Genomic DNA, 12,769 nt, shown 5'->3' with positions numbered 1-12,769 from the left:
TGGCCAAGACAGGACCACGTAGTCAAGTTCATATAGATGCTGCAGCTGATTAACGATTACAGAAGGATACGATGAAGCTGGAGATGTTGGCAGAGTCAAGTGAGTCCTTAGCCTACCTAGTAAGTCACTGCTTTCTACTTACGATCCCCACTTTATGATTTGACCTTCAGCTCTGTAGTGCAAAACACAACTTAAAATATGCCAATGACAAGTAATTACACTCTTTGTCATGCTCAGTGTAAATATATCCACGTAGCAATCGTTGGACCCGCATGTTCCTTGTAGGAGGCTTCTGGTTTACTCAGATAATATAAAATATGTGTCATTTTTCTCTTCCAGGCAAATCAATATTGTGTAGCAAAGAAGTCCCAGCACAAGACTTGAGAAAACTCTGTGAGAAGCTCAGAGGCTCAGAGGCTAACATTCCCAAATTAACCAGTGATATACAAGGGCCTGCTTCTCATGACCCAGCTTTTTCAGAGAAGACTGACCAGAAAGCTGCTCGCCTCATACAAACACCTCAAGCACAGCACTCGGGGAACTTGTTGTGTAAAGGGAACAGGAGTGGCTGTTGGGGGTGTTTGGATGCGCACACTGCCGATCTAGAAGGCTGGGACGCGGTACCTGATGAAGCTTATGACCTGCTTGATAGACTTCTGGATCTAAACCCAGCTTCAAGGATAACAGCAGAAGAAGCTTTGTTGCATCCTTTTTTTAAAGATCTGAGTTTATGATTACTTAGTTCTTCACTTACTGTTTGCTGTTGTGGATTGTGAGGGCAGGGTGGGGCGGGGGGCGGGGTAAAGAGGTCTTTGTAGAGCCGTAAGTTCTTGATTAGAGACCAGGGCAGGATGAATAATTTATTTAAAAATTTTAGTATTTCCTCTATTGGAAGATTCTAAAATAAGGATTAAGATTCTTTAAGGTGCCTGGGGTACTTTTTTGGACAAACAGCATGATCTTTGAGTTGGATCTACCCCCAGGAGAATCAGTTTTTTAATTTCTGTAATTGTCATTGACTTATGCTGAAGGAGCATAGTACTTGGCAGTTCAAGGTGCAAGTCTGAAAATGGGTGGGTGTGATAGGGATTAAATGGGCTTCTTCATACTATGAGCTATGTGTCCTTTTGGAAAACTCAACCTGGTACTGGTGCTCTCTCCATTCTGTAGATTAAGACAATTTCCTCCTCGAGGCATATATTATGCCTTTTATGAACACTAAAAGAAATAATGAGAAAATGTTTAAGGGAGATATCACTTAAAATTGAATTTATCTGTTAAAAAAGTATTCTGTGGAAGCATTTATTGTATGAATTGCCTTTTAAAAAAAAAAGTTTTCTCCCTTGATTTTTATGCCTTTTCTATGCCCACCTTACACATTCTTCTTGAAAATTATATGGTGATTTCCACAAAGTTTCTGGGTGCATTGTTAAATATTGTATATGTTTACAGTTAGAAACTTAAAATAATGCATATACTGGTTGATAAATGGAAGCTACAGGTCCAAGCTACAGGACCAAGATAATCCAACATGCTTTTCTTTTTTTAAAAATTAAATACTGTAGAAAATATTAGATATGTCCTCCTTTTTTTCCCAACTACCCCTTCTAGCCCGCACCCACCACCCGCCTCAGGCAAAAGTATTTCTCTCAATGTGTATGCCCTTTTTTACCATCTTAGGCAGGGGTCCTCAAACTACGGCCCGAGGGCCACATTCAGCCCGCCGAAAGGCCTGCTGGGTGTTTTTGCCACCGCTGCCTGTTGCTTAGCAGCCGACTCATCCAGGGCCCGCAGTGCGCATGTGTGGAATGTGTGCCGCACTCTCCCAATCCCCTCCTTCTCTCTGTCTCTGGACTCCTCTCAGTCTCGGGTGTGATCGGAGGAGTCATGAGCTTACCTGTGCAGAGCCTGCTGCTGCCTGAGGACCGAGTTAAGAACAAGTTAGGATTTTTTTTTTTTTTGAAGTTAGGAGGGCTATTTTTTTTTTTATTTTGCAGTTAGTAGGGCCTTTTTTTTTTGAAGTTAGGAGAGCCTTTAAGTTTTGTTTTTTTACTTCAAAATAAGATGTGCAGTGTGCATAGGAATTTGTTCATAGTTTTTTTTTAAACTATAGTCCGGCCCTCCAACGGTCTGAGGGACAGTGAACTGGCCCCCTGTTTAAAAAATTTGAGGACCCCTGATCTTAGGTATAATTAGATAGGTGCTAAAAGGAAGAGTGAACACAGAGACTATTATGGAGATTTTTTATCTGCCTAGATCCGTCCCAATCTCTATATCCTGTTTTAACTAAATTGGTCCTGCTCAGAGAAGGTTGATTACTGATTCTTGACGGATGGGAAGAGAGATAATGAAGTAGGCAAAGCAAAAAAGGACCAAAGAGAGGTTTATGTATTACTACATTCTAAACTGATATCTATCAATGACAGTATATCAAACTTTCTATGGGAAATAAGTCAGGATGCAGATGTGTTAAGAAGTTTCCCATCATTAGAAGTCATAGAGTATAGAACCAGCTTAGGGACATACGACATTCATTTTATTTTGAACATTGAAGTTAGTAGTACATCTACCTACTCTATTTGGCAAGTATAGTGTGTATATAAACCATTATCATTGATCCGCTCTGTCTTATGCTGTAATCTTTAAAAAAAAACTTGGTTTTTTTTGGTATGTTTAATAAAGTTATCCTTTCATAAATCGTATGTCAATCTTCTCATTTGAAAAATGCCTAAAAAAAACCAGTATTGACCACTGAGTATTTTCTGTCTGAGATCTATGAATGCTCTCCAGCCAATAGTAGATAGTAGATTTTAAAAAAAAGTCCCTGGCTCAAGTAATACTATATGAAAGATAGAAGGAGGGTTTATTTCTTTAATAGAAAAGTGCTCATTGACTTCATTTTTAGGATACTAGAGGCCCAGTGCATGAATTCGTGAACGGGTGGGCCTCTAAGCCTAGCTGTCGATTAGGGCCAATTGGGGCCGGGCCAATCAGGCCTGCCAGCGGAGGGGAGGGATGGGGCATGGGAGATTGGCTGCCAGCTCCAAGGAGGGAGCGGGTCCTTGGCCCCCCTGGGAAAGGGGCTGCATCCATCACCTACCCCCGGTTCCCCATCCCAGCCCGGGGCCCCAAAGGCCCCAGGGAGTTGGAAGAGGAGGCAATGGTTGCTGGGCCGGGAGCAGAAGGAACATGCCAACGCCAGCGCCCCGCCACTGCACAGTTTCCCGCCTCCCCCTCTCCTTTCCTTGCTGCCACTGTGGCAGGTGGGTGGCAGGCCGATCATCAGGGCCTGCCAGCTATGGGGAGAGATAGGGTGCAGGAGGTTGGCTGCCAACCCCAAGGAGGAAGCCAGCCCTCAGGCCCTCTGGGAAAGGGGCAACGTTTGCCATCACCCACCCCCGGTTCCCCATCCCAGCCCGGAGCCTGAAAGCCCCAGGCTGATTGGGAGAGGAGGCAATGGTCGCCAGGCCAGGCGTGGAAGGAATAGCCCCTGGCCGCCGCCGCTGGCCAGCCACGGGAGGTTGGCTGTGGGAGCTCACTGACCTGACCACCAGGGGGAAGCTCCTGCATTGAGCGTCTGCCCCCTGGTGTCAGTGCGCATCATAGCGTCTGGTTGACCGGTTGTTCCAGTCGTTTGGTCATAATGGTTGCTTAGGCTTTTATATATAGAGATTTGTCACAAGTTGTAAAGCATCTCAATAACTAAAATGAAGTCTTAGCTAAAAAAGTTTCTTAACGTGATTAAAGTTAACATGTCCTCAGAAAATTAACAAGAAGAAAAATTTAACTACCAGAAGGACAGGGATGGAGACATTCTTTAAGAAAGTTTAATATTCAGGGTTGTTTCAACTTTTTTTAATTTCACTTTTAGAATAGAACTTGGTTCATGTGCAAGGGGAGGTAAAGGGATCTAGTGCTTTAAAAGATATCCAGTGTTGTAAATTGGTTCTTGAGGAATTTCAGTCTCACTAGAGAATGTTGCTTCAATTTGAGGCGCTATATAGATAAAAATGAGGAGCTTCCATATGCATATTATTCAGGTTTTTTCAGCCTCTTGAACACCATTTTATAATAATGACAGAGATTGCTCTAAAATATTTTGATTAGGTAAAATAGCCATTTTTAGGGAAAGATTGAGAATGTAAGTAGTTAATGCCATTACCTACTAATATGGAAGTTACCAGAATATCCAGCTATTTTTCATTTTCAGCTTTTTAAAATTCTTATTGCTCAAACTTAAGATAAAACCATTAAGGGTGTTTTCATTTAAAAAACCTTAGACATTTAGCCTGGCTGCTGTGGCTCAATGATTGAGCTTTGACCCATGAACTAGGAGGTCATGGTTCAATTCAAGGCACATACCCAAGGTTGCGGGCTCGATCCTCAGTGTGAGGCGTGCAGAAGGCTGCCGATCAATGATCCTCATCACTGATATTTCCATATCTCCCTCCTCCCTCTGAAATCAATAAAAATATATTTAAAAAATAAAAAACAGGTATTGGTTTTCAAAATGGGCTGCAGCTCTAGCTTCCCCCCCCCCACTTATTTATTAACTATTATTATTATTAATTGGTTTCGAGGGTACAGCTTAGTGGTTAGACAATCATATACTTTTTATAGTGTTCCCCTCGATATTTCCAGTTCCCCACTTTGCATTCTTAATGAAACCTTTCCTTTTAAGGAGATGATTATAGTTGTCTTAATGACCTGAATAAAAATGTGGCTCACGAATGGTTATTCCAAAGAAGTAAACTTAGTTTATTTCAAAATCAGAACAAAAGTCATCAAGTGACGTTAATCTTTTATGTTTCTGGCATCTTCATTTTGGTAATAAAATGGTGTTACAGATGTCAGCATACCGATTGCATAAAATCTTGAAACCCACAAAACTCATAGGCTCATATCTTCGTAATTTCTGCTGTTTATGTAATTTCAGCTCTACTTGTCACTGAAAAGTTATGTATTTTAAACTGTGGCCAAATTTGGCGGGTAATGCTGTCTGCAGTGTCTGCAGATATATTGTTTCCGCCTACATTTGTGTGTGCTGTCTGTGGTCTAAAGAACACCAATCCTAGGCAGAAACATCAACTCTGTTCACATTGTTTCCTATGTTTTTAGAACTGATGTAGCTGCATCGTAATTTTGTCAAATTGTGTTTGAACTGTCTGCCTTTCTTGAAAGGTGGTTATTATCACCCACGTACCAGATAAGTAATCGGAAGTAGTTAATGCTGTGTCAAATTACAACCAGATTTTCAACAGAGTAACCACAGAGGTCAATGCTAAGGCAAGTATTTAGTAAATAATTACATTTTAGATATCTAAAGTGAAAAGGCAAGATCTTAGGAAAGCAATTGGGTGAGAAAATTATAAAGATGAAGTTCAGAAAAGCGATTGCAAAATAGTTTGAACTCAGTTTGAAATGCTCATTTTTTTTCTTCAATAGAAGAAAGTGAACTAAAATAATATGCTGTCTTTGATGTCTAATTTGAATGCTTTGAAATTTTAACAAATAATATATGGAAAAGAATTCAAGAGGATAAGCAAAAACTTATTTGGCAAATGTGTACATAGCTTTTATAAGGCAAGAAAGATGACTAGAAAACATGTCAGTGGTTTAGAATTGTAATTTAAGCATGCACCATGGGTAAAATGTCCTTTTAAATTAACACATTATTACGTCCAGGCCAGTGTGTCTCAGTGGTTGAGTGTCGATCCATGAACCAGGAGGTCACGGTTTAATTCCCAGTCAGGGCACATGCCTGGATTGCAGGCTTCATCCCCAGTAGGGGGCATGCAGGAGGCAGCTGAACAATGATTCTCATCATTGGTGTTCCTATCTCTCTCCCTCTCCCTCACCCTCTCCCTCTCTAAAATCAATAAAAACTTTTTTTAAAAGCGTTTAAAACAATAAATTTAACCAATTATGCTGTCCGAGCCCTTAAGCAGATTCCATCTTGGACCCTACTGAAGCAGTTCTTTGAGGAGAATAACAGGTTTATAGCACAAGAAAATTTAATGCTATCTTATGAAGGCAAATTGAGAATAAATAGCTTCTAGATCAGTGGTTCTCAACCTTGGCTGCACATTAGAATCACCTGGGAATCTTTTTAAAATCCTGATTTCTGGGCCCCGTCCTCCGGAAATTCTGTTTGTTATGGGGTGGGGCCACAACAGTAGTAACAAAGAAACAGAATTTCCGAAGGGTGAGGCCCAGAAATCAGGATTTTAAAAAGATTCCCAGGTGATTCTAATGTGCAGCCAAGGTTGAGAGCCACTGTTTTAGATTTACCTCTAGATGCAAATTTAGAGGAGGCCAATATCATTCACCCTATTTGGGAACCAGCGATGATAGGCTTTGTCAGCTGGGGAGAGAGGGTAAGTAGTACAAATCAGAAAATAAAAGAGCCATTTAGTAATTTCTTGGTAATCAGAATTTTTGCATATGTTTCTTATCTACATTCGATGGGTTTTTATGCGTGTTTATTTAATTATGTATTTGCCTGTTGTGTAAATTCCCTCTGTAACTTCTCTGAAGGATGTAGCATATGATCTAGAAATTACTCCAACTAGGACAAGACCAAGACAGTAATTAGAAACAGATATAGGGCTCTGTAGCCTCACATTGTTATTTTAACTCTATCCATAAGCAAAGAGAGCAGGAGGCTGGGAAATCCAGCCACCTCTGAATTTTTCTAGACACTCATCTTAATGTTTTTACCCAGTAGAAGTTTATTTCTCCTGGCATGTTGCTGGTCTTCCTACACGCAGATGTTCTGATTGAAAACAAAACCAGTCCCTCCATATTTGTGTGTATGTGAGTAAATCGTTAGACCAGTATTAGAATGCTCCTTCACACTTTTCCCCAAGGTTTGTGATATGAATGCCTAGTATTCTGAGTGTCCTTGTAATTTCTTATTTTAAAACTCCATATATAAATGATGTCCATAAAAATGTATACTCCTCATGAAAAAGAAAACTCATCATTTTTTAAAAAAAGAATAGTTTATTGATTTTTAGAAATAGAGGAAGGGAGAGGGAGAGAGTGAAACATGAATCTGCTGCCTCCTGCATGCCCCCTACCAGGGATCATGTCCAAAACCTTATATAATCTCTTTCCAGTAGACCATCTCCTTCTTACCCCTCCTCCCAATAAATATGTAACTTAAATGAAGGGAAAATTTTAATGCCAAGCTTTAGATTCAGAATAGCCCCAATGGGGTCTTTCTATGGACTTTTAGTTTGGACTTTAGCCATTGCCTACAATGCCTTTCCCTCCAATCTGTGTGTCCCTGATCATTCCAACCAAAGTGATTATGTCCTTGATTTTCTATACCCAGATTATAAACTTCTGAAAGGTAGACACTTTCATGCCCACCCCCAACACACACACACACACACACACACACACACACACACTTCTTATCACGACATTAGAGACTCAAGTATTTGGTCAAAACTTTAGTTTGACCAGGAACCTGAAGCCAGGGGGAGTTTCCAAACCTCACCAGAATAATCCTTGCCCAAGGACAGCCCCTTTTACTCTTAAACATCTACAGGATTATACTCTTTCCCCTTGGTAGTCTGTTTTAAGATTTCCCAGCTCCCCACCCCCATCCCAGCCATATCAGTTCTAATTTCCCTCTGCTTCAATTTGCTCATACTCTTTTTCCAATGCTTTGCCTCAGGAGACGGAACAGCTGGTGAAAATTTTGTCTGTAATAACCCTTCACATCCTTGCATAAGAGGCAAGTGAGCAAAAATTTCATAATTATTATAATCACGTTTGTAGTTCCTACTGTGTGCTAAGCACCGTAAAAATCAAATCAACTTGTTTTAAGGATTTATAAGTGTTTATGAATTACTATGGGAAAGCATTTCATACACACTTGATTATGCTTTGCTACTGGGATTCAGTTTTAGACATGCAGGACCCAATTCATCTTGACTTTTTCTGAGACAGTTTTAATTCCCAAAATGTCAGTCCTCATTGATGTGATCTGAGAATTTCAACATTTCTGCACCCAAGTTGCATGTCTAAGCATGTCTCTCTCAGCCAGAAGCCGTGTGAAATTGTTAGGAATCGGTTCCAGTTTTTCAGCTTTGAGAATGTGTCCATTGTAATGTGGCACTGGAGGCTGTCTCTGCTTGGGAACCAGCTAATGTGTATATTACTGAGTAAAGTGGAGACTCTTCCAATGTCTTTTGAGCTGCATGGGGCCATGGGCTTTTCGTTGAGGTTCTCACACTTAAAAGTATAGATGTAACAACAGGAGAACTAATGCCCCTTACTTGCCCTTTGTTGATTAAAAATGAACCCCGACTACAGGCAGCCCCGATAACATAAACCCCTTAAGTCGGGCTCTTCCCTGTACTGTGAGCCTTGTAAGGCTCAGCTGTATGATGGGGTTTGTATGCCTGCCTCATAGTCTGGAGAAATAAGTGAGAACATGCTCCCTAAGTATAACGTTGACGCGTTTTTCTTCTTTCTTCTCCTACTTTCCCTTCATTTACCCCCTACAAGGAAGTATTGCCTGAGAATGTTCTTATTCTTTAACCTCTTTCTTTTCCTTTTTTTTTTTTTTAAAGCACATTAGGGCTTTTAAACTACTGAATGGAAAATTGCCATAATCTGGGATGCTGTGGTCCTGATACTAGTAATGCTAATTTTCTATGCATTGTGAAGCTCTGTCTGTCCACCAGATGGCAGGAGTTCCTTTGGCATGTCCTGTCAGCTGTCTACATGTTTCGACCGGTGCATTGGAAAGAAGGCTACTAACACAGAAAAGAAGGCACACAAAAATCCTGGCCCTGACACAATTAAAACAATTTTACCAGGCAAAGGGGAAGCTAGTGCTCATCTACCACACCCTCATCTTTTCCAGCCACAAACGTATACGTCCTATTCCTTCTCCCCTGAGATTTTGCGTATCCTGCTTCCATTGCCTAGGACACTTCTTCATCAGGCCCAGCCTCTGTCACCTGGATGACTCCTGTCCATCCTTCAGGGCTCAGTTCAGACATCACTGCTTTTAGGAAGACGTCTTTGACTGCTCATTTTGAGTTCAGTGCACCACACCCTTCCTCCCAGATCCCCCAATCCTGCTTATCATTCGGTACCTTGCTCACATGTTGCTTCCTCAAACAGGCCTCCCGGTTTATTTGTAATCCATCATCTCTTCCTCTGGAACAGCGGTTCTCAACCTGTGGGTGAAGACCCCTTTGGGGGTCGAAGGACCCTTTCACAGGGGTCGCCTAAGACCATCGGAAAACACATATATAATTACATATTGTTCTTGTGATTAATCACAATGCTTTAATTATGTTCAATTTGTAACAATGAAAATACATCCTGCATTATCAGATATTTACATTATGATTCATAACAGTAACAAAATTACAGTTATGAAGTAGCAACAAAAATAATTTTATGGTTGGGGGTCACCACAACATGAGGAACTGTATTAAAGGGTTGCGGCATTAGGAAGGTTGAGAACCATTGGACTAGAATCTAGAGCAGTGCTAGACACTCAAACCCCTACGGTAAGGAATGACTACTCTCAAAGCACTCTGCAGTCTCCTATGCATATACCTCATCTGTGTCACCTACTAGATTGTAAACTTAGTGATAAGAAGAATCATGTCTACTTTACCCACCATTGTATCTTCAGGGTCTGACACATAATCAGGCCTCAAATATTGGTTAAAAATGAGCACACATAGTGATATACAACAAGACTACAGTGAAGCAAATAATCTTGTTTCCTTTGTTGTTTTTGAGGAGCTCAGTGAAGCCAAGGAGAAATGGTAGCAGGGACTTACACTCGACTTTTTTGTTGTTGTTGTTGTTGCTATAATATCATCTAGACCAGTGATGGCGAACCTATGACACGCGTGTCAGAGGAGACACGCGAACTCATTTTTTTTGGCTGATTCTTCTTTGTTAAATGGCATTTAAATATATAAAATAAATATCAAAAATATGTCTTTGTTTTACTATGGTTGCAAATATCAAAAAATTTCTATATGTGACACAGCACCAGAGTTAAGTTAGGGTTTTTCAAAATGCTGACACGGCCCTAACCGGTTTGGCTCAATGGATAGAGCATCGGCCTGCGGACTGAAGGGTCCCAGGTTCGACTCCGGTCAAGGGCATGTACCTTGGTTGCGGGCACATCCCCAGTTAGGGAGTGTGCAGGAGGCAGCTGATCGATGTTTCTCTCTCATCTATGTTTCTAACTCTCTATCCCTCTCCCTTCCTCTCTGAAAAAAATAAATAAAATATATTAAAAAAAAATGCTGACACGTTGAGCTCAAAAAGTTCTCCATCACTGATCTATACATTCAGAGTTAGCCAGGTGGACTTTTAATAGCAGCTGCACTAAATAAACAGGTTTTATGTTGGCCTGAATTTTTGAATGAATTTAGAATTAACGTTGAACTTTGTAGGCAATTAAACATAGTTTGCAGAGCAAGAATTTGGGAGGCCACAGATTTAAAGAGACAAAGAAAATATTTGTGAGCAATCATCTGGTGACCAAACAGATATGGTGACATAAATATATGCGACAGGAGAAGAACCACCTGGGTTTGGACGGTTAGCTGTGAGAGATGAGGCTGAGATGTAACATTCAGAAAAGGAAAAAGACACACTTGAACATGAGCAGCACTTCCAAGGACATGCTCTGGGTCTTGAGCAGCACATGGCGCTGATATACACGTGTCATCGGCCTCCCCGGTGAGGGCCCCAAGATAAAGGCAGAACCCGACTTTAGCCAGAGTCAAGAAGGGCCTAGGCCACTTCATTTTTCAAAGATCCCAATATATTATTTTAAAAAGAATGACAAGATGACAAAGGTTTAAAAATGATAATTTTTAAATATTCCATCTACGAATTAACATCTTAATACACATAATTTATAATGCATATTATAAATTAAGCCACATGGAATTGTCAGTATTCAATCATTTTTTTTTTTTTACCTAGAAAAACAATTATTTTATGTAATTCAGCCTAATACAACTTCAACTGGAAATAAATGTCAGAAGCCTGAATCTGAGGCCCTGCCCTTCCTTGTCATGACTATGAGGACTGACCTAAGGGACCCCAGCCCACCTTGACTCCCCTCATACTGACTAATGGCCTTAAGGTTGAGGGTGTCTCATCTGTGTGTGAGTGTGAACTCCCAGCCTCTGAACAAAAGCATTCTAAGCAGTCAGACCCAGGGTGGAGGCTGGATACCTGGCTTAGAGAAAGCTGCATTCTAGAGATAAAACCTACTAAGGCATTAAGGGTGAGGAGATGTCTGCTATCTCTTTGTAAGTCTTCAAGTACAAATACCGGAGGTTTCTCTGTTCCTAAGTTTGCAAGTCAAAGAAAATGCAGCAATGACTGACTCACAGGGGTCTGCGCAAGCATGTCAAACTCGTGGCCGGCGGGCCGCATGTGGCCCACAATGAACATTTTTGTGGCCCAGCCAATATAACAGTATGTAAAAACATTTTAATAAAAATATTGTAACTTAATTTTTACAATATCCTGTTATACATAATTATTAATAATGAACTACAATGTTTGCTAATGACTGATTACTAGAATCGTGTTGCATTCATTTCCCTTACAAGCCTTATGCTCAGGCGCACCATTTCTCTCCACTAATACTAGCAGCGAATATTTTAACAGCCGATTGCCAGGTCAGTCTTGTACTGACTTGTTTGGTGTGCGCAACAGGAAATAGTTTGCTTTCGGAGAACAAGAAAAATAGGTTTATTTGCGTTACACTTATTAATTTGTACAGTTATTCAGTGTCTGGTAAGTTTATGTTCAAGAAAAAACATTAATTTTTATTAAAATGTTCTGTTATTTTATGTTAACGATTACTCATTTATTTCAGCCCTTTGTATTCAGCATGTCTCTATCGAAATAAACCTATGTTTCTATGAAAATTGAAGCTTTTGTTTTTTTGTGGCCCACATAAACTTAAGCCTTGTTTATTTGGCCCGTGTTAGCCTTTGAGTTTGACATGCTTGCTCTATAGAAATAATGATTGACTGGCTCAGTTTTCACCTCAATCACTTCCTCCCTCTCTTCTGCTAAGGGTGAGACTGATTCTGCTTTGTTTCGCTTTCTCACTTCAATAGTGAAACCCGTGCTAAGCAACTCCAGTCTTTCCTTTTCTCCCTGTTCCCACACATGCGCCCTCCTCCCTCCTTATCCTCCCAGCTCCCTGCTTCCCTCCCTTCCTCTGGATCCCCTTTGCCGGCCTCCTCCCTAACCACCCACTGAAAACAAGCCAAAAGGACTGGCAGAACGTGAAGAAGCCCTTGCATTCCCACCCCCGTATCAGCTCCTCAGCTCCTCTTCCCTGACCTGGAGGGGTCACGAGATGCACCTGGAGCTCTCAATAAAGCAAGGCTGTTTTTGATAACCCCAATGGGACCAAGATGTTTAAACTCTCCTCACTCTCTCACCACCACAGTGCGAGATGGAGCCAGATCTGTGGCGGCACCGCGGCCTTGGGCCTGCAGCGCTTGAGTTAGGAAATGTTGCAGCGAACTCTCCTTGTACAGCCTGTTATCAGCCAAGGGCTCTGTCCCGAACCCGCTCCCTCAGAATTCTAGAGGGCTCTCTCCTTCCGGGCTCACAGCTTTTCTGAAGGCCTCCCCGAGGGACAAACATCTGAAATGCCGCCGGAGTCCTCGGCCGTTCCCTTTGTCCTCCCCAGATGCTGTGCTCTCACAGCCCATCTGAGTGGAGGCCTGGCAGGGGC

The 12,769-nt window shown here is 41.3% G+C and overlaps 1 protein-coding gene across 5 annotated transcripts in view; it reads left to right on the top strand.

The window, feature by feature from the left end:
- The window catches only part of CDC7 (cell division cycle 7), a 32,717-nt gene extending 30,020 nt beyond the window's left edge, over positions 1 to 2,697 (top strand). For all 5 annotated transcript variants that reach the window (XM_059688800.1, XM_059688802.1, XM_059688803.1 and 2 more), the window contains one exon: positions 340 to 2,697. In XM_059688800.1, coding sequence (XP_059544783.1) covers positions 340 to 734 — 395 coding nt within the window. In that variant the 3' untranslated portion in view covers positions 735 to 2,697. The remainder of the gene's footprint in view (positions 1 to 339) is intronic.
- The last annotated feature ends 10,072 nt before the right edge of the window (positions 2,698 to 12,769 follow it).

Source organism: Myotis daubentonii, chromosome 3, assembly GCF_963259705.1.
Source record: "Myotis daubentonii chromosome 3, mMyoDau2.1, whole genome shotgun sequence".
NCBI lineage: Eukaryota > Metazoa > Chordata > Mammalia > Chiroptera > Vespertilionidae > Myotis > Myotis daubentonii.
This window is presented reverse-complemented; position numbering and strand designations above follow the sequence as displayed.